This window comes from Zophobas morio, unplaced genomic scaffold (genome assembly GCF_036711695.1).
Source record: "Zophobas morio isolate AGI-343-1 ecotype UQ-CSIRO unplaced genomic scaffold, CSIRO_AGI_Zmor_V1 ptg000002l, whole genome shotgun sequence".
Lineage (NCBI taxonomy): Eukaryota > Metazoa > Arthropoda > Insecta > Coleoptera > Tenebrionidae > Zophobas > Zophobas morio.
In genome coordinates this window covers 11,854,809-11,880,266 of record NW_026972107.1, presented here as the reverse complement: position 1 = coordinate 11,880,266, position 25,458 = coordinate 11,854,809, and the positions used below count along the sequence as shown (strand labels likewise).

General features: G+C 33.9%; 2 protein-coding genes across 2 annotated transcripts; both read right to left on the bottom strand.

Annotated features, from left to right (window-relative positions):
- Positions 1-1,882: 1,882 nt before the first annotated feature.
- On the bottom strand, positions 1,883-3,187 carry LOC135125120 (odorant receptor 23a-like). The gene is made up of 6 exons (XM_064050513.1): positions 2,818-3,187; positions 2,629-2,769; positions 2,392-2,450; positions 2,191-2,295; positions 1,984-2,139; positions 1,883-1,933 (listed from the first exon to the last, which is right to left on the bottom strand). Exons 1-6 carry the CDS (start codon positions 3,185-3,187, stop codon positions 1,883-1,885), a joined length of 882 nt encoding a protein of 293 aa, XP_063906583.1.
- A 13,268-nt stretch (positions 3,188-16,455) lies between these two features.
- LOC135125046 (odorant receptor 7a-like) lies at positions 16,456-17,385 on the bottom strand. Its single transcript, XM_064050390.1, has 6 exons — positions 17,349-17,385; positions 17,082-17,298; positions 16,964-17,033; positions 16,773-16,877; positions 16,555-16,710; positions 16,456-16,506 (listed from the first exon to the last, which is right to left on the bottom strand). Exons 1-6 carry the CDS (start codon positions 17,383-17,385, stop codon positions 16,456-16,458), a joined length of 636 nt encoding a protein of 211 aa, XP_063906460.1.
- Between the last annotated feature and the right edge of the window lie 8,073 nt (positions 17,386-25,458).

The following is a 25,458-nucleotide window of genomic DNA, read 5'->3' as shown; positions in this document are numbered from 1 at the left end:
TTGGCGCCGAAACATTGCAACCACTAATGTGGCGTCAAAAAGAAAAAATCCAATATTACTGTAATCGTTTCCACAAAACGGTAAAAGACGGCACACAAAGTCATGGCCGTCCTTGACTACAATATTTTATAACGATCCTGTATAATGACGTGGGTATTCTCACATTTTTGAGAAAATGGGATAATTTGTTCTTAATTTGACCAATAAAAAAAAACGTGATGGCGTCATTATATTTTACGTTTCTGTTTTAAAAGTGTAGACTTTTTTTTATAACAAGAAACTTAATCATGTTTAAACTGGAAAATTTGTATAAGGAAACATCGATTTTGCAATTAGACTCCGCCCGATAAATGCAAAATTCATATTTCCTTGCAAAAATGTACCATTTTAACCTTGTTTTAAGTTTCTTGTTGTGAAAAGATGGCTATGTATATTAAAAAAAAAGGCAAAATATAAGCCCCGCCCACCCACCCTATCTCCATTGTGATGATTTTTTATTCGTCGTGAGCCAAGAAGGCAGAGCTTAACTGCAAAATCCTTATTTTTTTACGAGAAATTAAAAGCATGTTTTTGAGTATCGTCTTGTTCAAATAATACTATGTATATTAAGAAAAAAATAAAACCGAAGATTAAGCCCCACCCATACCCGCCCCGATCTCAATTCTCAATTGTGAATTTTTCATTCGTTGTCGGATCGAGAGGCGGGGCTTAATTGCAAGATCCATATGTGTCTACAAGAATTTACCATTTTAAACATGTTTTAAGTTTCTTGTTCTGAAAAAATAACTACGTGTATTAAGAAAAAAGGCAAATTATAAGCCCCACCCACCCGCCCTGTCTCAATTGTGATGATTTTTTTTATTCGTCGTGAGCCAAGAAGGCGGAGCTTAACTGCAAAATCCGTATTATTTCTCTACAAGAAATTACTATGTAAGACATAGCATAAATGAGAAGTAGTCACAGCGCATTACCAGTGTAAGAAAAAAAAAAGAAAGGGCCTAGTTCGGCATCAAACCCACGACGACAGGTCGCCGGTTCACCGAGAAAGCCACTAGACTTATATGTATTCTGTGTTGATAATATAACGTTATTATACCTTGAAATTATAATTTGAATGTTTAGCGAAAAAACTGAAAAGGAATTCGTAGAGTACAAATATAGGAGCACATTTTTGTATAACATCCAAATTATTTTAAAATATGGTTCATTGAGATGACGTCATCAAATTGCCTGTGGGGATAACTAGCCAAATTTTGGTTAGCCTTAACAATCTACATATTTTACATACAAAATTTTTCAACAATTGGTTCAGCAATTTCGGAGATTATGTGTCTAATAAAAATGGATAGAGACACCAGACAGACAAACGGAAACGGGAGCCTACTTTTTTCGTACTGTAGGGATCATGAAAGTGACATAAAAGTCACAATTCGCCCGATGGATAGAGACACCAGACAGACAAACGGAAACGGGAGCCTACTTTTTTCGTACTGTAGGGATCATGAAAGTGACATAAAAGTCACAATTCGCCCGATGGACTGGATTACTCTAGTTCCTTAGTTTACACTCGGGAAGTAAAAATAACTATAGCATATGAAAAACGAATTGGCTTTTTGCGAAAAATTGATCCCAAGGAACGTTTTAGAAAATAAGCAACACAGTTAGCTGAGCGGGATTATAATAATATAATTTCACGATATTTACTTGGTTAAATAGTTAATTTCAATGGTGCAAGAAATACGATGCGGCTACATTACACACAAAGATTAATAGTGCATAAATGTAAAAAAAATAGATATCCAAATGCTGAAAAAAATTAAATTTGATTTGACTTAAGAAAAATAATAATTAGCGACTTTAAATAATTCATTTTATTTCACTTTTAATTATAATTATTGAAAGCAGCAATCAACGAGTAACTTGTTTTTAAAACCTAAAAAATAAATATTCAATTGAAAAATTAACACCATGCAAGATACTCACTGATACGAATGTTTTCACTGTAACATCCACCACTTTTCCAGCGGTAATAAGCAGTGGCCGTTTAGACCGTTCCATTACTATTAGTAAATGTTTTCGAATTTCAGTGTCATATTTATACCAGGGTCCCATATAAATTTCTTTGATTAAGCCATTGTTCTAGAAATGCAAATCTAACTTAAAATATATTTACCTTATATACGTACTTACCTCCTCGAATAGTAGTGTACCATAGTGGCAGTGAAAATATATTTGAATACTAACACTAAATATTGCCCCAGTATATGTAAAAGCTTCTATACTGTTTAAGGGAACCTAAAAAAAAATTTAAAGTGTCTAAAATTCAAATGCAAACAACGTTATAACTAACAAGAGTTAAGCAAATGCAACAAAAACATATAGCAAGCATACTTCCAGCAAACTGACAGAATATGCTCCAAGAGAAACATTCTTCATATTCGTGTATAAACCTGCAATTTTTAAGATAAAATTATAATGTATACGCACAAATACAAAAATAATATTATTTATATTTAATTAGTGACTTCACTTTAGCGTTTTGTATTTACCACAAAATATTATTGTGGTGCTCAATACAACTTCTCAGATGTTTGTGGACCGAATGGAATTGTATAATATGTTCATTACTTTTGCTTGAGTTATGTTCTAGATGCTTGTCAAGATGCTTTAAATTATATTTCAAAATCTTTAGCTGGGCTGTGGCATGATATGTCAAACCAGCAATCAATGGATCCATGATTGTGCCGCAATATCCATCATATGCAATTGCTAAAAATGAAAGTGCCGGTTCCGGTATATGTACTGAATTTTTCATACCTGCAGCCATGTAAACCAAAGTAAAATAGTAGTTCACAGTGGTAGATGAGGGATCATACGGTAGCCATAAGTGTAAAGGGAGCTGTCGTCCTTTAATAAAAAACACAGGAAAATACCAAACAATCATTACCAATAACATCCCGTAAAAATACACAATGGAATTTCTGCGACACACCCAGATGCACTCATCTATAATTTGTTTCTCGTGATCGGTTTTCGGTGCGAAATTTTTCTTTCCGAAAAAATTAATACACTTCTTAATTTTTTCACTGTTTTGAAGAAATGGCAGAAGCTTAAAACAGAATGAAGCAGAATCGGACGCATATGTTAACATCGCATTGGTTTCCATGTTGCTCGAGCTTCCGTCCATTAGAATTTTCGTAATTATTAATATTATAGTCATCACTAACAACACCAAATATAATGTGTAAGCTCGTACTCTCAAAAATATCGTACTCTTTCCATAGGAATACAACCCCATAATGTTTAGCACTTTCAAGTTTAAACCGAAACTTTTTTGTATTATGTTCACCATGTCAGTTTACTGTTTCAGAATAAGAAACGAAGTTGAAATGAGAAGCTCTTGTTCAGTTGTTATTTTTATATATAAGTTTCTAGAAATTTTTCTGAAGAAATTCCACCCCTTTTAGCCAGTCGTGCAATTACATTCAGTATAATTTTACATCATGGCTTTGTGAATATGCGATGAACTTGATTTGTTAAAGGTTCAATAACAAAATGATTAAAAAATTCTTGTATTTGCTTCCGACTTTCCGTCAATAACTGTATTCTTTCATTTTTTATTCATGAAAGCCTTTGATAAAGGAGTTGCATGACTCTCGGGATGAAGTTATTGATTTTACTCTATTAATTATGTAACGAATTAACGCATGAACTTTAAAATTATAAAGCATTACAAAAGAGGGAAATTAACTTCGTATCGAACTGTGTGTTAAAATATTAATGTCATGTAACAACTCAACAAAAATTATTTTGAAGGCAGGAGATATAACAAATAAATACGTCACGTTTGTCATAAATTGCCGATTTTTTAATAATTCCGTACAATGTAGGTCAGGATTAATGTGGGACAAGATACGATAACAAGATTCTAAGTGCAGTGAGCAAATGTTTCAAATGTACATATAGTAACACATGTAATTATTTTTTTATAAATTCAAATCTTAATACAGTTTGTGTAAGATATATTTATGAAATGTTGTTCGACTTGTGTCTGTTACAATTTTCCTTGTTAAAATTTTTAGTTTTCATCTGAATTTCGGTTAAAGAGTTTTCAGTTTTGTGACGTCTAAACAACAAAGTTCTTTGAAGAAAAAAAATCAGTTACGTGTTAAACACACGTAAGTTATGTTCAATACATTGTTAAGTTGTTAAATGAACTTTGTTTGTCGTCACCGCAAAGATCCTTCAGAGCATTGTGTGAATAAACGAGAATAAGATTGCGAAGAATCACCGTTACGTGCAACAGGTGGGCTGTTTACTTTGTTAATAATTGAAATCGAAAAATGACCAATCCGAAAGTGCCAGTCAACATTCAATTTGCCTCCGTAAATGCTGCCAGTATTCTGCTCAAGATGATTTTTGGAGTGAACGTGGACCTAAAGAATCGACAAATTTAGGTCGTTTTTCAGAGTTCGGTTTCCGGAAGAAAATATATATAAATCAAAAATTTTTCAACTTGGGACGTTAAGGTGAGCTATATAGTTAATTGCAAACGAAGATAGCGATGAGGACGTCGAGTCAAGAAGAATTTGTCAAAATAAAATTGGTAGCAGTCGATGAACTGGTACCCTGTCAAATAAAATCGTATATGCTGAAATTTTTATTCGCATTTGGGGATCTTGTGGATTCGTTACGTAATTTAACTTGAGATTTAGACCTTGCAAAAAAAAATCATTAAGCAAGTTAGCAAGGATTTTCATGCAAGGAGTTCAAAGGACTAAAACTGGAACCACTTGAGGAGTCATATCTTAGATGAATTTTCATCTAATGTAAATAGTATATGTATATAAATGTGTTTGTCTTGACTGACAGACTGATTCATCAACGCAGAACCTAAACTACTGAAGCTACAAACATGAAATCTGATCAATAGGTTCTTTTTGTAATGGAAGCAGTCACTAAGAAAGGATTTTTGGAAATTTAGGAGCGGATAAAATAGGGGATGAAAATTTGTATGGGAATACTATCAGGGTATCAGTGTATCAGAGTAGGGGAAGGAAGTGAATATTTATATTAACATCTATTCTAGTATTCTATAAGCTGACACATTACAATTCTAGTCTTTCAAAAAATTTTCACTGGAGAACCATATCTGTGGCTTAATTTTTGTTAAATTTATTAAAGATCATATTAACTAAAAAAAGTCTAGGCTATTAGCAGACCATTAAAACTTGGGAACTATGCTTTGCTACTAATTCCCCATTATATAAAGAAAAATTGTAACATACTTCGATGTGTTAATGTAAAGTACCGAATGACTTAATGTTGTTAATTTTTTTGTCAAGTTGCTAACCTATTTAAAATTTTATGATGGCATGTCCGATCGTTAAAGTATGTATGACAGCTACCATTGCCTCAACCAATCAACACGTTTATTTGGCGTGTTCCTGTCAAAATTGACAACTGTGACTTGACGTATGTACTAGCATGGATATCAATAGTTCAAAACCACCACAAAAATGTGCTTAAATCATTAATGGTCACTTGGTAGTTTTTAGAAAATTAGAATCTTTAATAAGTACCAAAAAGTGCAAATAGTGAATTTTTCAGTGTAATTAAATTGTCAACGTTAGATGTCACTAGTTAATTTTTATGTTGTGTGAAGTGTTAGATTTAAAGTAAAAAAAGTATAACCTGCTAAGAGATGGTTGATTTTTCAAGCAATAATAAAGTCCTTAAATCCCGAAGTTTAGACATCAATAGAGAGCGGATTTCTAGGTTTAATGCTTTTTGTGAAAAATGTAAGCACTTCAAAACTTTTTTATATCTGTAACTATGATACAATTTGGAGTCATTTGACACATTTTTTTTTAGGCTTATTTGCTTTTTTTTTCAATTTTATGCATATTAAAACTTATATGCTTATTTAATGCTTTTTGTTAGTTAGCCGTATCGTATCGTATGCATTTTACCTGGACTTGACCATTGAAGTACACTTACTCAAGACCCTTTCTGTGAATAGGTTCCGGTCGTTTGGGTAATAAAATTTTATTATAGGATTGGAAAAATACGCCATAGATTTTATGACTTTAAATCCTTACTTCCGTTGATAATGAATTAAAGCTTTTAACCAGATGTTCTTTTTCGGCATTTTGCGGCAAGAGCGTTGAAGATTTTCTAGAAAAAAGGATTATTGTACCCAACTACCTACCTTAAAATTTTTCTAATGGAAACTTTTAAGTAAATGAACCGTTTGTTTCACAACCATCAGTCTATCGCATCTGTCGTTGTACAGTGTTATACGTGGTTCTCCCTTGTTACATGTTGAGTTCTTTTTGGTAATATTACTAATATTTTAAAAGAATGCCGAAAGTAAAATCGACGCCGGATGTGTGGATAAGGGATATTCCAGAATTAAAATTAGAAAACAACAAAATATTCTGCAGAGCTTGTGTGAAAACCGTGAGCCCACTAATTTGTTTTTTCTATTTTCCTTTGTTAATCCTGTATATGTATGTTGTTTTAGATTCAAAGTGATAAAAAATATAACGTGACGCAACATGTCAGAACGACTCTTCATGTAGAAAGGAAGAAAATGTTTGAAGTTTATAAAATTAAACAGCAGACCATACATGAATCTGTTGCATCTATTTCCACAAAAGATGAGCAGTTTCAGTTTAATTTCGATTTATGTAAAATGATGATCCAGTCCAATATACCTTTATAAAAACTGGAGAAAGGCCCTCTTCAAGAATTTCTTGAAAAACACTGCAATCGACATATTCCGGTTGAAAGTACTCTCCGAAAAAATTATGTAGGCCCAGTGTTTCAGCAAATTTACAACGAAATTAAACATCGTATTGGAAATAATTATTTATGGTTCGCTATCGATGAAACAACCGATAGTAATAATAATATAATAATACTTTATTTCCATAGACTACATACAGTGTGGAAAATCGTCAGAACATGAAAGACAATTAGATAAATATATATAGACATTTGCTACACAAAATCTTTTACACAGTATAAACATCTAGTAACAAGATAATCTCTTAATCTGTGCCTAAAGGCGTCAATAAATAAAAGATTTTTTATTTCGTTGGGTAAGTTATTATACAAGTCAAGTCCTAAAGAACAAAGTGAATTTTTTGTAACGTTCAATTTTTTTGTAGGAACGTAGAATAAGTTCTTTTGTCTAGTGTTTTTGTCGTGGACTTCACTATTTTTAACAATTTTTTTTTATTCTTATATACGTACATACAACATTCAAAAACATACAAGGACGGTACAGTCATTAAATTATATTTTTTGAAAAGTTCGAGGCATGAGTGCCTTTGAGAAACATTTAGAATTGTACGCAAAATTCTTTTTTGTATAACAAAGACATCTTGTGCAGATGGAGACATACCCCAAAAACAGATTCCATATCTTAAACGGGACTCTACTTGTCCATAGTAAATCATTAACAAGTGGTTCAAATCTAACAAAGACCTAACATTTCTAATCAAACAGTATACTTTTGAAAGCTGACCGATAAGTCGATTGCAATGTAATGTCCAATTCAGTTTATCATCTAAAGTTAGTCGTAAGAATTTTACAGTATTTGTTTTATCTAAAATCGTATTATTAAGCATTATTCTTACGTCATTTATGTCAGCTTTTACATTATGTTAATGGAATCTGAGATATTTGGGATTTGTTTCATTTAAATACAGGCTATTGGAGTTAAAATAGTTGCAGGGTCGGCTCAACACGGTAAGCGAAAGATGCACCGCATCGGGGCGCCCATGATAAGGGGCGCCGGGCGGCGGGCGCCGCCGATGCTTTTATATTAACTCTATAAAAATAAATTAATATTAGATTTGCATTGAATCACTACCAAGAAATTATTATAGCAGTAACAGGCCAAGGCGCCCATCAAAAACTTTTCAGAAAAAGCTACATTTTAACATTCCACTATGACCACCAAAACAGATCCCAAGAAGTCAATTCCTGGCACTTTCAAACTAATTCAAATTGTAATAATTGAAAAAGAGTGCGCCTTTGGGTTGGGTGATGGGACCGTTAGATCAATACTGACAAAAATTAACAAGATTTATGATGCATTATCTGGGTAACAATTTGACGAGACAGCGGTATGACCACAACCAGATGTTTTTCCTAACATTTGTTAAGTAAAAGTCCATGTCAGCATACTTAAAACTTTTATTTTCCAAATCTAGTCGGTTGGTTTTGGTTGTGGTGGTTGTTCAACAGTTTTGTTATATTTTTAACGGTTCCTGTTTGTAGCCGAATTTGGTTGTGTGTATCATTTGAAATAGTATCAATTTTACAATATTAAAAATTGAAAAACGTTTGCAATATAAATATTTCTATACTTATACTATGTATAGTTTAGGAAATATCGTTGTACCCTATGAAATTTTATTGACACTAACGAGGCGGACAGTAGTACAATGGTAAGAAATATTTATGGCTCACACCAGTCCCCCCGAATTTGTCGGAGAACATTTAGGTAATTGTACCCACAGGATCGGACTTCCGCTGCTTTAGAAATTTAAGGTCTGCGGATTACCGCCACGCGACAACTTTAAGTTGTAAATATCTCTTGTTATTGTACTACTATCCGTCTCATTATTGTCAATAAAATTATATAGGCTACAACGATATTACCTAAACTCAGGACTCATCATTTTTCATACATGATCGTTTGCCGGGTTGGAACCGTGTAAATTGAGTTTTTGGGCTCAACGTTTCGCACACTTTCCTAAGTGACATCTTCAGGAGCAGGATTAAGAATAATGCAAAAGAGCAAGATAACTCATACCAGAGGCGAAACTCTTTTGAGAAATTACACGGTTCCAACCTGGAAAACGATCATGTATTGATTCCGACAGTGGAAATTATCATTTTTCATCTCGTTCACTCCTCCCCCCCCAGTGAACCCGTCTGACTTAAAAACTCACGGGATTTCTGCACAAAGTTTCATCCCCTATTTTGTCCCCGTAGAGGTGGAATTTCCAGAAATCTTTTCTTAATGGGTGCTTATGACACAAAAGGAACCTACTGTCGAAATTTCATTCTTGTAGCTTTAGTAGTTTAGGCTTTGCGTTGATGAATCAGTCAGTCTGTCAGTTAAGACAAACACTTTTATATATTAAGATTGATTCATCATAATTTTATGCATATTTGTTAATAAAAAGTATCTCTCTACTAAAATATGTGATTACAAAACTTTATTTGTTTTATTTTTACAAAAATTTTTTTAAGGGCGCTGAACAGTAAGTTGCATCGGGGCGCCTGGTTCCTTAGAGCCGGCCCTGATAGTTGGACATATTTTTAGTGGTATTGTCACATTTAAAAGTTGCAGTTCGTGAGAGAATCTGTCAGAAATGATTATTGTGGCATCGTCAGCATAAAGTATAGTATTTACACTACTTTCAAGATTGTGGTTTAAATCATTGATAGGGTAAATGTGTACAAGAGTACGCACTTAGTGTAAAACTGTCAATAACTTTTTAATTTTTTTGGATAGACAAATTTTATGATATGGGTTCGTTATATACATGTTTAGAGATCAGATATATTTAATTGTAAGTCTCAAGACCACTATATTTTAAGAGTAATTTCAATTTTTGTCAAGATGTGTAAATGCGCACTCTTAGACAGTTCATTGCACAAGAGCGCGCATTTGAATGCTTATGTGTGCGCATTACATTTTATAAAAAAATATTTGTTTCTAAGGTGAAAATAAATGGGAATAAGTGACTACAGACTACACATAAAACGGAAGACCTATTTCTTCGTACTCTAGGGGTCTTGAAAAGTCGAGAAAACGTAAAAATAGAGAGTCGGTCGACGGACTCGATTACAACACGCTCAGGAAGTGAAAATTAAAAAAAAATCACCATAACCACCACCACACAACTTGAGAAGCAGTACAAAGTAGTATAGTTAAATAATTCATTATCGTATGATATGTATCTCCAAAACTATTAGACTACGTATTGCAAGCAATGCGCACTCTTATACAATACCTCGCTGCGCACTCTTGTACATTTGTACATAACCTAATGTTTTCAAAGTTAAAAGCTTTTGATGGATAGTGTTCATTCGATAGACCAGTGGTGGGTTTGTCACCCCCACCCTGCTCAGGTCTCACTTGTAATTTTAAGATAGAACGTAATAAACCATCGAAGGGACAACAAGTCTATTACTCATCCCTTCAAACGTTCCAACAAATAGTAAGTATAAAAGTGTTAGTGTATAACGAGACCTTAAAAGTTACAACTAATGAAAATTATTACCGTAAAATAAAAGAACTGGTACGTACCTTACAAAAAACTAAAACTATGAGCGGTAAAAATTACATCCACACAACGTGTGAACATAAAATCGTCAGTACGACCAAACTATAAACTATATTCAGGTCACTTTTGCACCTTTATCTCAGGTTTAGCATTAAATTCTGATTGGTATAACTTCATCTTACCCAGATGGCACTAATAAGCAGAAATCATGAGTGCGTACTCTTATACATATTCGTACTCTTATACACATTTACCCTATAGCATATAAATAATGTTGGCCCTAATATGGACCCTTGAGGGACTCCAAGACTTACTTCCATAATATTTGAAAATGCATTTTTTGTTGAATTAGTATTTGTGTCAAAATATTTGTACGATACATACTGTGTTCGTTTTAGTAGATACGATTGTATCCATTCTAACGGAACGCCGCGAATGCCGTAATTTTCCAGTTTATTTAAAAGGCGCTTATGACAGATAGTATCAAAAGCCTTAGTTAAATCACAGAATATTCCAATTGGGTACTCCTTTTTCTCTAAACCGGATAAAATGTGGTCATAAAAATGATTTAGGGCGTGAAATGTCGATGTATTAGGCCTGAAACCGAACTGATTTTTTGTTAAAATATTGTTACGTTCAAGGTGTGTTTGCAATCGCGATAGAAAGCAGTATTCGTATATTTTTGAAATGCTGGATGTTAGTGCTATCGGTCTGTAATTATTCATGTCTGAAGAATTATCTTTTTTATGAAGTGGTATGACTTTATTAAGTTTTATTTTTTCGGGAAAACGGCCAGTTTCAAATGACAAGTTGACCAGGTACGTAAACTGCGAACTTAATATGGGGACTGTTTTTTTTAATAAAAATGCAGGCACATCGTCAAAACCGCCAGAGCCTTTTGCATGAAGCCTAGCCAAAAGCAGACTTGACAATTCGCTGACGGTGAACGGTGTCAAAAATAAATTTTTGCAGTCTTTGAAACTTGGAGTGTGTGAAGGATCTGAACTCTTTATCTGATTCACTATGTTTCTCGGTGAATTGACAAAAAAAGAGTTAAATGCATCTGCAATATTGTGCGCGTTTTGTATTACTTGGTTATCCAAGTTTAACTTAATGTTACTATGCGGCTGTTTTTGCTGGTTTGTTACCGCATTGAAGATGCCCCAAGCAGTCTTTGTTATGTTATCCGATTTATCAAGTTTATTTTGATAAAATGTTCTTTTTGTTTGATTGATCAAAGCACAATGTTCCTCTTTAGCCAATTTATAGATCGGTTCTAGTTCACTAAAAGATTTTTGTAGCATAAATAAATCTCTTAGTTTTGTACTGGACAATTTGACCTCGTTATTTAACCAGGATTTTCCTTCCCGAGCATTAATTTTTTTAAAAGGAAAATGTTGTTCCAAATAGTTTATAAAAATTTTATGGAAGTAATTAAAAGCTTCGGTACTGTCCTTATATGTGTATAAAGGTGTCCAGTTTTTATAATAAAGATCCCTTAAGAAATTTTGAATTTTCAAATCGTCATATATGCGAGTGAATTTATAAGAACTTATATCACTTTGTAATTTTATCAAATCAGTTTGAAAGTAAGCAATTCTATGGTCCAACAAAACAGTATCCTGAATACAGCAAAAATCAGAGTTACTGAGATTGGTGAAAAGATGATCAAGTGTATTAATACCTCTAGTGGGACGATTAACTTTATTTGTAAGACCAAATGACGCAAAAATTTGATTTAAGTACTCAAATTGTTTTTTATCGCGTTTTGGATCAATATTAAAGTCACCGCAAAGTATAAAATAATTATTTCTTTTAAAGTATAAATCTAAGATAATACCAATATTATTGTAAAAAATTTGAATATCGCTGTTAGGAGACCTGTAACAAGTAAATAAGAATATTTTTTTCTCTCCAAAGGACCAAGATATTCCACAAATTTCAAAATGTTTTTCCACGCAATGCTCTGATAAATTTAAATTTAGCGCATTAACCGACAAGTCAGTAGCACACCAAATACCAACACCACCACCCTTGAAATTTTTCCTGGAGAATGATGCTGCCAGTTTAAACCCCTGGATATGTACTGCTTCTACGTTGGTAACAGTGCAACAGGTTTCAGTAAGACACAAAAATTTTATCTTACCATATTCTTGGAGAATATCCGTATATAATATGTCACATTTATTTGCTGTGATGGCTTGACAGTTTAATAAGAGAAGATCATAGTTTTTATTTGCTAAAGACTCCCGTTGATTTTTGCGCTGTTCGAAAAAATTTAAATTGTTTAACCACAATACCATTGGGCCAGCAATTTGGGTCGTAATTGTACGATGATGAACATTGGTTTGTATTAGGTCTGTATGATAATCAACGCTCACCCTAAAGGAAGCATTGGATCCCTTCGATGATAGTTTTTCCACTTCGAACCGGTGTTCCTTCCAGATCTCGTTCACATGCTTTTTTATCTGATTAACTGTGGTATCTTTATCGCAGCGTCCCACATGTAGCCAAAGTTTCCGAGAGGTTGCCTTAAAATTTGTGGCATTTTCGAGCGTCCCTCGTATATTTGCAGTTTTCTTTGCATCCTTTCTAGTGTTTATCGGTTTTGTCGACTTGATAAGGTTCTTCTTTTGCTCATTGTTTGTGGAGGTTTTTTGAGGTTTTTCTGCTTGTTTATCTATTGGAATCGAGATAATCGTATCATCTGATGTCTCCAGGTCGCTCATGTCGTCTTCTATTTCTTTATTTGGACCACTCTTCTCGCATGATATTTCGCACTTACAGTGTCTCGTTTGCAGTAATAATAGTAGATTTTGATTTGTAACACTCATATCACTTAGTCGGTCTTCTAATTCGGTGATTTTCTTCAATAAAATGTTGTTTTCCGCCTTTACTGTGTCCGAAATTATTTATGTTATATCGTTTACATTAAAATAAAAATTAATGTCGTCACCACTTTCTTTACTATTTTTCTTCGGCGGCATGATTGAGTAATGTAATAATAATAATAATAATAAACTTGTTAAAATCGAGAGCGATGTGCACCGTGACAACACAACACTTCAAGCGTCGGAGATTCAATTCTTGGTCGTGGAAGATACGTGGCAAGTTTAATTGTAGGAATCTTAGATGAAAATTTCCCTAGTCGAGGGTATGTACTAAGTTTGAAAATGTTAGATAAAACAAATGGCAATACGATTACCAGATTTGTAAATGACAGTCTTACGTCACTATTTTTGCCAAATGCCGTACCGGTGAATAAAATTTTATTGATGACCTCGGATGCAGCTCGTTATATGTTGAAAGCAGGGAATAATCTAAAAATATTATACCTCAATTGAATTCACTCTACTTGCATTGCCCACGGTTTAAACAGAGTGGCTGAAGGAATATGTTTGCAGTTTCCTACTGTTAATAAATTAGTGACAAATGGTAAAAAGATTTTTGTTAAAGCCCCACTAAGAGTGCAACATTTTAAGGAAAAAATTCCAAACATACCATTGCCCCCAGAGCCGATTATAACGAGGTGGGGAACATGGTTACAGGCCACATTTTATTATGACAAATATATCAAAGAACTTGAGGAAGTAGTTACGGAGTTTAGCGAAGATTCTTCTCAATTGATTAAAGATTGCATAAATATTTTGGAAAACAAAGATTTGCGACAAGATCTAGCTTTTCTAAGAAGCAATTATCAATTCGTATGTGAGGTAATAGAAAAGTTAGAAAAACCCAACATGTTGTTGGTAGATGCTATAAACTTAGTGAAAGAATTTAAACAACAAGCAAACGCGGTAAGGGGTGAGATTGGTACTAGAGTATCTCAAAAACTTGACGAAGTGTTAAATAAAAATGTAGGTTTCGGTGTTTTTTCCGACGTTGCTCGTGTTTTACAAGGCCAGAAAGTGGAAAATTTGGAGTTAGATTCAACATTAGTTACAAAATTCAAATTTGCGCCAACAACGAGTGTGGATGTTGAACGCACATTCTCCAATTTTAAACACATTTTAAATGATCGGCAAAAAAATTTTACAGTGGACAACTTGGAACATATTACAATCATAAATTGTTTTAAAGAAAACTGAAATAGTAGGTACGTGTGTAAAATATAAAGTCTAGGATTATTGTAATAATATTTTATCCAAAGTTCTAAGAAGTGTTCTTTGATTTGTAATATGATTATGTTTTTAATGCTTTTTTGCTTAAAATAAAACTTTTTTATTGAAAATGTTGTGCTTATTTAAGCGCTTATTCTTAATTTATTTGTGCTTATAAATCTGCTCTCTAGACATCAATGATTATGAGTTTGGCTACAAATTCAGTAGTATAAAAAATAGGCAAAAATATTATACCAGCTACAGGCTGGGATGTGTTCCAAGTGACATAACTACTAGTAATAATTAAAAATATGTAACTATAACATTTTATATTATTTTTAAACCATGTAAACAATTAGGGTAAAGTCAGGAGAGTTGGACCAGTGGGAGAGACGGTCCATTAGCAATAACTCTGAACCTATTGCAACAATTGAAATTTCCCGCGAACTACAGTTGCATTTATCTGCATTCATGTCGGGACATGTGAAAATACTTTTGTTTCAATTAATTGTCTTGAGTTATTCAACATTAAAATTTTCTTGCGGGCCTGAAATTTCAGCCGCTTAGATTGCAATAACGTTTGTTGGGAGTCTGGTAACTTTGCATATAAAAGTTATAGATAGTGCAATTAATGGAAGCTTTGTCTTTGATTTTAACCTCACTTTACGTGATTTTATCACCTAGTTGTGCCGCAATGTAGTGGTCCTTCTGTCCTAACATAAAAGGATAGATGGTCCAACGGTGTGACAGAGAGATGGACTTATGTTCCATTTTTTAGAAAATGCCAAGCAATTACACACGAAAAACCAACGCAAGGTAGATTTGTATTGCATCTCTATGACTATTAATTTTTAGGTATAGCGGGCAAAATATGGTTGGCTTCTTTTTTGGATTCAATAATGTGTACTATGCAAAAGATGGTTACACGAGGGTTGTACGAGCTATGAGGCCCTTTGTCAAACCTGTGGAAACACTATTAACAAAAGAAAAAGTAAAAATTTGGTGGTATATTTATCCTACCTAAAATGGTCCGACTGTCCTACCCTTGACAGGATAGTTGGACCGATGCAAGCGTTTACCATTTTTTTTTTGATGGATTATCATATTGTGTTGGAACAAAAAAATTACTTGTACCTTAAAGAATAAATGTTCAGCTATGTTCTTGTAAATTTTATATTTTTTTAAGATGTTAAATAAAGGAATTATATTGAGTTTTTTAAAAGGTGGTCCAACTCTCCCGACTTTACCCTATTAAATTAACCTTTGTTGACAAAAGAATCAGTACTTACCTACCATTAGAGGAAACTACAAGTAAATGAACTTTTTGTTTAATTTATACTTGAATATTGTTTTAATGATATCATGCTGATGAAATATGTGATAAGTAGTAGGATTGATGTATAAAATTTTATGAAATGCATTTAATATCGAACGTTCAAAGCTCTTACACTGATGTAATTATTTAAATTTAATTTTTTGTTAGAAAAATCTCTGATCCAAATTTTTGAAAATATTAAACTTCAAAATCGAAGAATTAACTTCATAATTCTGATATATTTTAAAATGGATTTCAATGAATATCTAAAATTCCGGTAATAATTGTCAAAAATGACATCAGTCAACAGTATAAAATGACGTGGATGGTATTCCAGGAAATTAGTATTAAATTATTAATAACTAATTATTTAAAACTGTCTAGAAAATGCACTTCATTAAAACAAATCAGAATGACAAAGTTAATTCTTTAGCTTTGTCGTTAAATGCAGGGATTTTAACCATTTTTTAGAGTTCTTTTTTAACAACGCACCATCAAGCCCAATTAAGTTTAATAGGTTTTAAGAGATCTGTTTTATCCCTATTGTTATGACATTTATTTAAAAGGTTAAACACACATATTAATTTTCATTGACTACAGGGGATACGATTGGGCTACATTATACACAAAAAATAAATACATATTTTAACACCGAATTCAAAAACAACAAAAAGTTAAAATTAAAGAAAATAAATATCAAGTTAAAAAAATTCTGATTATGCCAATTTTAATTATAATTATTGAAAACAGCAATCAACGAATAACTTGTTTTCAAAACCTTAAAAAAATTAAATTAAAAACATTTACCACTAAGCCAAAAACTCACCGATACAAATGTTCCAATCACAACCTCTACCACTTTTCCAGCGGTAATTAGCAGTGGCCGTTTAGAGCGTTCCATTATAATTAATAAACTTTTTCGAATTTCAGCGTCATATTTATACCACGGTCCCATACAAATCGCGTTGATTAGCTCATTATTCTAAAGACACAAATCCAGCATGGCGAAAATAAATTTGCCAGTTGGCCTATGCACCTCCTTACCTCCTCATATAGCAGTGTACCGTAATGGCAGTAAAATAGTATTTGAAAACTAACAGTAAATATCGCCACAACATATGTCAAAGCTTCGACGCTGTTGAGTGGAACCTATAAAAAAAAATTAAAGTACAGAGGATTCAAGTCAAAATAATATTTTAGCTAACGAGGGTTAGGCTAATGCAACAAAAACATACAGAAAGCATACTTCCAGTAAACTGGCAGAATATGCTCCACGAGAAACATTCTTCATATTCGTCTATAAACCTGAAAATTGTTTACAAAGATAAAATTGTAACCTGTGTCTACATTTACCACAAAATTTGCTGATGGTGATCAATACAACTTTCTAGCTGTTTGTGAACACAGTGAAATTCGATGATATGTTCACTACTTTCGTTGCAGTTATCTTCTAGATGCTTGTCAAGATGCTCTAAGTTATATTTCAAAATCTTTAGCTGGGCTGTCGCATGATATACCAGACCACCAAGCAATGGGTCCATGACTGTGGTACAACCATCATACACAGTTGCTGAAAATGAAAATCTCGGTTCTGGTATATGTACATAGTTTTTTTTATACCTGCAGCAATGAAAATCAATGTAAAATAGTAGTCCATGCTGGTAGATGAAGGGTCATACGGCAACCACAGACGTAACGGTAGCTTTCGTCCCTTAGCAAAGAACGCAGGGATATTCCATCCAGTAACTGCCAACAAAGCCGAATAAAAATAAAGAGTTGAATTTCTGTGACACACCCGGATACACTCATCTATAATTTTATTTTCGTGGTCGGTTTTTGGTGCAAAATCCTTTTCTTCGAAAAAATTGATACACCTTTTAATGTTTCCACTATTTTGAAGGAACGGCAGGAGCTTAAAACAGATCGAAGTACAATCTGATATATATATCAGCATCGCATTCGTTTCCATGTTGTTTGGGCTTCTCGACGTTAGAGTTTTCATAATTATTGATATTGTGGTGAGCACTAACAATACCAAATATAAAGTGTAAGCCCGTAGTTTCAAAAACATAGAACTCTTTCCATAGGAATACAATCCCATTACGTTTAGCACTTGTAAATTTAAACTAAAACTTTTGTGTATTATATTCACCATATCGGTTTGTTGTTTCAGAATAAGAGACACGATTGAAATGACACGTTTTTATTCAGTTATTCTTATATAGGTATATACGTGTCTAGAAATTTTTATCAAGACATTCCACCCCTTCTAGCTAGTCGTGCAATTACTCTCAATATAAATTTTCCATCATAACTTTGTGAATATTTGATGAACTTGATTTTTTTAAACGTTTAATAACAAGGTGATTAAAAAATTCTTGTGTTGGTTTCCGTCGATATATTGTTTAATTTTTTATTCATTAAGTGTGTGCCTTTGGTAAAGTTACCCACTCTCGGAATGAAGTTATCGATTGTAATCTATTAATTATGTAACGAACTTCAAAGCTATAAAGCATTACAAAAGAAAGAAATTAACTTCGAATCGAATTGCAACACGTGTATCTTTTAAAATATTAATCTCTTGTAACAAATCAATTACAAATGTTCTATACCACTGAATTCTGATATAAAAAATCAGAGTTTTTAGTTTCCTCTAAATTTTGGTCATTGTATTGTTTCACTCGTCTCCTGTGAATCCACAATCAGTTGCAAAATAACTGTATTTTCCTTCTCTACAAACACCATATGTGGAAAGCCATAGATTAATCGAAGCACCTAACAAGCCACCTTTCGCAACAATAATTAAAACAACACAACAATCATTATATTTCCAACACTAACCAAAGTTTTGAAACCTCTCAATACCTGTTTAGCATAAAAGCATAATAATTTTTATATTATAAAATGGATTTCCATATGAGGTCGATTATTATCAAATCGTGATGAAGAAAGTGTAAAGTCGGTACAACGTAAAAAATATAACTAGCGCTTTCTATTTCATAAATAATTAAATTTGCACCTCCGAAAGCGGTCTAAATTGAGTGAACCGTCAAAAAAAGGAAGCGCTGAAGGCGCTGGACACTAGTAGGTAAACTTCTTACCCTATAAGGACATCCCTGCTGCGTAACACGCCGTTACCGATAGCGACGGCACAACGAGGACCTGCGGCGGTATTTCCTCATAACCTTGCCAAACCGCTCGATTGACCAACATGCCAAAATTCAAGCTGTATTTAGTATTTTTATTATTTGGCCGCAAAGCTTTTCGTTTCAGTTTATTTGTACGCCGCGATTTTTACAAAGAATTAGAAAGACAATTTGACATTTGTTTTTTTATGACAGGCACCTACATGTGCACGTGTTGCAGTTTTTTTTTTTTTAATTATGTAAGTGGGCGATGAAATCTGCAACTCTGTAACGTACTATAAAAACTTGTATTTAAATTTAATTCGTCGGGACCGGCTTCAGGTTGGCCCGTCCCGAGGCACAGCATAAAAATAGGGTCCGTGCAGAGTTACTGTGGGAATATTCACAATCTGCCAATACATTTTTTGCCTATTTGTTTCAGCTTTGTCGAGGTCGCTGATACTCAAATTAAAGCCAGAAGTAGCAGGAAAACCCTCCTTTGTACGCGCAAATTTCAAATTTACTGCCTGACATTACAGGCATATTTATTATTCTTCGATAGAGCTCGAAGACACTTTCTTCTCCTTCCGCAGAATTTGTCTTGAGCGTCGCCTTTCAAAAAAACAAGATAAAGAAGGTCCAGGTACATCGTGGGAATGCAAGAGCATCCCGGGCTGCTCTTGAATTATGGATGGTGTTTTGATAAAGCTGGCAATGTGGAACGTTCTATTATGTCACTGATCTGCGCACACCGTGATCGATGAACGTCGCAATCCACCTCGTGGAAATGGTTAAATTATGTGCGACCATCGCCGAAGACTTGATCTACGACTTCTCCCAACGATATTATATTGATATCGCGTGCTATCCTGCGGCGTACACCGAAAACTTTACCTAAATCATAGAGAATCACAGCTTGAGCAGGAGTCCATGGAAGACTAATAGTGGCTGTAGGAACGGCGAGGTGTGGTCTTTGGAGCAGAGGGCACCGCAGTCAAATTAAGCTGGTTCATTAATAAAATGGCAAGATTTAATGGTTTGCTGAAAAAAATTCGTTTCGGGAAAGGACAGAGTTTATTTTTGGCAAGAGCGAATGAACTCTGTTAACATACAAAGAATCATTAGAGAGAATACAGAAAAGACAAAGATTCAGTCCTGTGCACTGTAGTACACCCTGTTTACTCTAATAACACGTCGGACTTAACTTGTTCGGCTCATCTGATATAGGTAATGAGTTACATTACAGTACTAATGCACATTTTTACACCACTACCTTTTTCTATCTGTATCGTAATTGTCTAATTGTAATTGAAGCCTTCTTAAGCTTGCAGATAATATTATCAACGTTGCACACGATCTAATGCATTGTTATCACGCTCGTCATAATGGCTTTATTTCACTTGTGACATAAATTACCATTATTCATTTAAATCACAAATGATTCTACCAAGGTTTTAGCATTAGTAAATGTAGTTAGCTACTTAGAATTAATTCAAAATACCTTTAACTTTTGATAAGAACGTAATTAGTACTAATTAGCTACCAAAATCAATAAATAGTTCAGTAAAAGTTACTAGTACAAGAACATATTTTTGGATCTCATATTGCTTTTACTAATATCAAAATACTAGAAATAAGTAATAAATTTGGACACTGGGAACGTGCCGACAACTGTCAATACAGCACGGTCCATAAAATGAAATCGTTTCATCGTTATTTAATTTGGAAGCTGCTACAACAGAAGCTTTCAGGAGGCGATAAAACGTCTTCGTTCTATAAAACTATATTGTTCCGCTTGTTCTGCTAATGAATCGTGGTATCAACAGTGTTAGACTTTAATGATTTTATGTTGGTAATTGAACTTGTTCCGCTTGCTATTAGAAAATGATTATTCTGTTCCGCCTTTATACTGCTCAAACTGTATTTTACAGCCATTCTTCATGGAGAACAAAGAAGACCGCCTCGTCAATTATCTACTTACCGGTGCTTTAAATGTCTATTGTTTAAATATTAAGTACAAATTAATTATCACTACACAATGACCATTTTCATGCTTCACTAAGATATTGAAAGTGCGTTTGGTCGCAGTGTTTAGATCCAATCATAATAATAATAATTAATTTTTATGACTTAACTTGGAGCAGTTGGACGTGCTTTTAGTAGCCACGGTGGCTATTTATTTTAATGGCGGAGAGAAACGAGACATTTAAAATTTCCGTTTTAAATAAAGATATTAAGGAAAGGTTTTATTTATTATTTAATTTCAAGATGAGCTCTCACAGGAGCGACCAAGTTGTAACCCGAGGACATTACAACTATTCGCATCTAAATTATAAATTAACTGGAAATAGACAGTCTTTTTACACAATTAAAACTGGAAGATGGTATTCGAATGCGAGCAACGCTCCTGAAAATGAAAAAATTCCTAAAACTGAAACGAGTGAAAGCACGCAATAGTAAAATCGTAGGAAAATGTGCTAGAGAACGGAATAATTTTCTTTGTGGGGAGGCGAATTGCGCTTTCGTAATAACGACATAAAATTTGTAAAATCACTTTAAGTTATGATTAAGCGCGTTTTTATTGCAGTAATAAAATTAAATTAAATATTTCATTTACATTTATTCGTCTTTATGTAAATGCAACGCATTTTTTCATGAGGTACTTACGTCTCTTATTACAAAACAAGATAAACAAGGTGAATGTATAATCTTTCGTACGATTTAATGCATGTTTTTTTACGATCGTTGCATAAATAAATCTATATTTGGCCGTCTGACCGAAACGAAACATATTAATATGAGGTCAGAAGTCACGAAATCACTGTAATTCATTTCAAACTTGAACAAAATAGTCTGCACATACGCTCACTTTTATTCAGATTAGATGCAAATCAGCGTAATGCGATGACTCATCCTAATTTCGCTCGCTGTCAGAGAGAATTTTCTCGAGATGACTATAAATCGAAGACGACAACATCGCCCAGTATACCAATAAAACACATGACGATTTATAAAGGTGGGCCTCCTCTGTGGGGGAGCGCCTCACAAACTTTTACGATAGCCACACGCCAAACGTGAAACCGCATGAGTTATAAGGACAATAAAATGGATATTATGTGGTTTAGTTCACGGAATGTCGCGTTAAAATTTTATGTTGCTATGGAAGGACTTTTAATTGATGTAACCACCACGAAATCCTTGTAGGTCGGCCGTACATGGGAGGGCTAGTTAACTGGTGCACGAATTCACCTTTGCCATTAACCAGAGGCGCCGCGGATAACACTTAGAACCACTGGTTTAAAGGTGTCCATTGCAACATTTTTTAAATTAAACAGCCGCTAGATAATTGTTTGCTAGAAGTCGAGTATGCTAACACGAGGGCTATAATCAAAATATTAATCAATGTGGGCGTAATTAAGGCCAACGGAGCCTGGCCTCTTCTGAGAAAATTTCGACCTACCCTCTTGTGATTTTTTTTTGGAAAGTTGTTTTAGTTTAGAAAGAATTTTTATATTTTAAGACCCACTACTGACCCAAAAATGAAGATTAATAAAAAAATTTTAAGACCCTACGAATTCGTCTGCTATTTTTCTCCAATCTCACCCCAAAAATACTGCAAGCTGAAGAACAAATTTTGGAACGCGTCGACTTGCAGCTGAAGTTGGAGTTTCACAGTTTGCAGTGCATCGTATATTTAAAGAACAAGGCATACATCCAAACCACGTTTAAAATGTGCAAGCTTTGGAGCCCGCTGATTTTTCACGTCGTGTAATTTGTTGCATGGTTGTTACAGCAAAATTGTGAAAGCCCTAACTTTTTAAATTGTATGTCTTTACACGCATTGATCTGCAAAGAAGCTAAAGTTTCACACTAGGTAATTGTGCCAGCCCAAATTTAAATTTTCAAACTGTGCGAGAAGGAATTTTTTTGAAAATTAAAAAAAAATCGAAAAAACAGCAGACGGTATTCTTCTCGATTACCTCGTATTGCAGTAGTAATTATACTTTTCACGAGGTCATATTCATTGATTTTCGTATTTTATATTCTCCACATTTGCAAGGATATAAATATGTGATGATTTTATTCTTATTTATTCATTATATAACGGTAATCGTGGTGTTCTGAATTCGCAGTTGACATACTGATTATACCACGCCATCCGTGATATAATCGCTTATCCATAAATACATGGCAAGAGAAAATGCTCTTCGCTATCGGCTAGTTCCTAGTGATTTGACAAATCATGTTAATTCTAGGTTTTCTCCTTAAAACTTTGTAGTGCACATATTTTATTGATTAAAACTCCATAAACCTTTCCTAACTACAATAGGCGCAACAAAACACATAAAACGTGACGGTTTTCACTACTTGTAAAATTTAAAATGTACTAAAATTAGAGTCAAAACGACGCCATATTTTCTGAACGTAGCACTGTGGGATCAGTATTTTGTTGTGTTTTGTTTTTGCATTTACAGAATACCTATTTAACTTTTTATGTTGACGTAAAATTTTATTGTGATACTACACAACCATAAAATAAGGCTGAGAATAACATTGTTTTAGTTTACGTTATAAAAAATATATGGGTGTTATGCAGATAAAACTAGTCTTATAAATATTAAAACAACACTCCAGTTCAAAATATTTTAACTAGAATTTTTTTAAATAAAGCACTTCGTTTTTATATGTAAGGCAGTTGTGTGATTGTTATTTAAGTTCACAGTTATTAATATTTACGTTATTATTTACATACACAAGAGATTAAATTTCGAAAAGGAAAAAAAATCACCTGGAAAGATAAATAAACGAGAATTCGTGTTACAACATTTGGGTCCGAATAAGATGCACTTACGAAGTATAACGTGATGTTTAAAGGTGTAAAAGACAGTACATTCCTGCCATAATATCCACTTTGACGTTGCTAAAATCGTGTAAGTAATCGTCCTCTCGGAGCGCCCGTCTCTGCATGAGGTATGTTGTATTCGAAAGTCAAACACGAATAAACGTTGATATTATGTAAATATCGAGTGTCTCTATCAATTGAACTTTATTGTAAAGTAGCAGGAATTTATGTGAATATAGCGTATCCTCGTACTGATTTAAAATCTCATAAATTTTCCATTTGCACATTCACCTTGTCACAATTACTGATGTCTTTGTTTCATTCATTATCACGAATGATAATGCCACCAGAAAAACTCCTCTCTAGTGGAAACAAGCGGCAATTAAACTCGTTTACTTATTCAGCTCGTTCTCGTACCATTCGGAATGTTATTCAAATGAGGCCGATTTTCAACAGCGAATCAATCTAAATTATCCTAATTGAAGCTCATACCGGAGTGAAACTGTTTTGGCGGTAAGTGATCCATTAGTATGCGACTCTTCGGACTTAGTTACCACTAACAACGCGTCGGACAAGCACAGTAGTCGCAATTAAGCACCTCGGTACAAGGGTCCCGTCATCCACTGGACCTCACACTGAGGATTTTCCGGCCACCCGGAGAAAACCGGAGTTCACCCCAAAAGATAAATTCGTTACAGTTGCTTACAACGACGTCGCCCTTGCGAGAAATAAATCCAGATTTTAGGCAGTTAATCAGTTTAAAGATTTTGATCTGAATCAATATGTATATGTACTTATAATCTAATCATCTAATGATAATACTCGTACTATATGCGAAATATACAAATTAACTGAAAAAACACAATTCAGTTACTAAAACTGTATTTGAAGAAATCATTCCCAAGTCTTCCCTTTTTAAAATTTTTTTTTTACTTTGAAGGACATAGTATACTCTGATGGCCCAACAGTAATCTGATTTCTTTATGGTTCGTCAGATAAACCCAAGTCAGCTCAAGTCAATTGAGATCAGAGCAACTCAAGCCAGATCAGGTCAGGTTAGGTCAGGTCAGGTCGGCGCTTCCGGGCTGGATCCGGGTGAACAGGAGGGGTTTTAGGGTGGTAGAAATCCCCCACTCCCCCGTTCAATTGAACATCCTCTCGCCGGGGACTTTTTGAAGGTTTTCCCTCCTCCGAGTAAAAAAAAAGGTCAGGGCAAGTCAGATCAGGTCAGATCACTTTTTTGAGTAAACTGAACTGAACAATTCTGGCTCTCTTACAAACAGACATTAAGTTATTTTCGGTTAGAATAGACAGCATCTTAAAAATTATAACTAATTTTCTTTTCTGTATTTATTCCAACTGTTCTTATTAATCTTGATATTATTTCTACTCCAAGAAGTTTAACTGATGGATCTAAAAGCCTATGGTATTTATTCCACTCGAATCAAATTATATGTAAGGGATATATATTGTTACGATGATCGTTGATGAAAAATCGACGTGGATAAAACTCAACAATTTATTTCTTACTAACTCAAATTTACACGACCAACTGCACAGCAATTATATACAAAATAATTCCGGCGCACTTGTCTGCATTTTTTCGACACTCGCTGACTGAACTGGCTGAATCCTCCTCGTTCCCGACGGTGGCCTCTATTTTCGATGGATCGAGAACGCCGCTCGGCCATCCTGAGCGCTTCTAGACTTGTCTGGAGCCCCCATTCGCGACTTCCGCTTCCAGGCTTTTATCAGGCCGGCG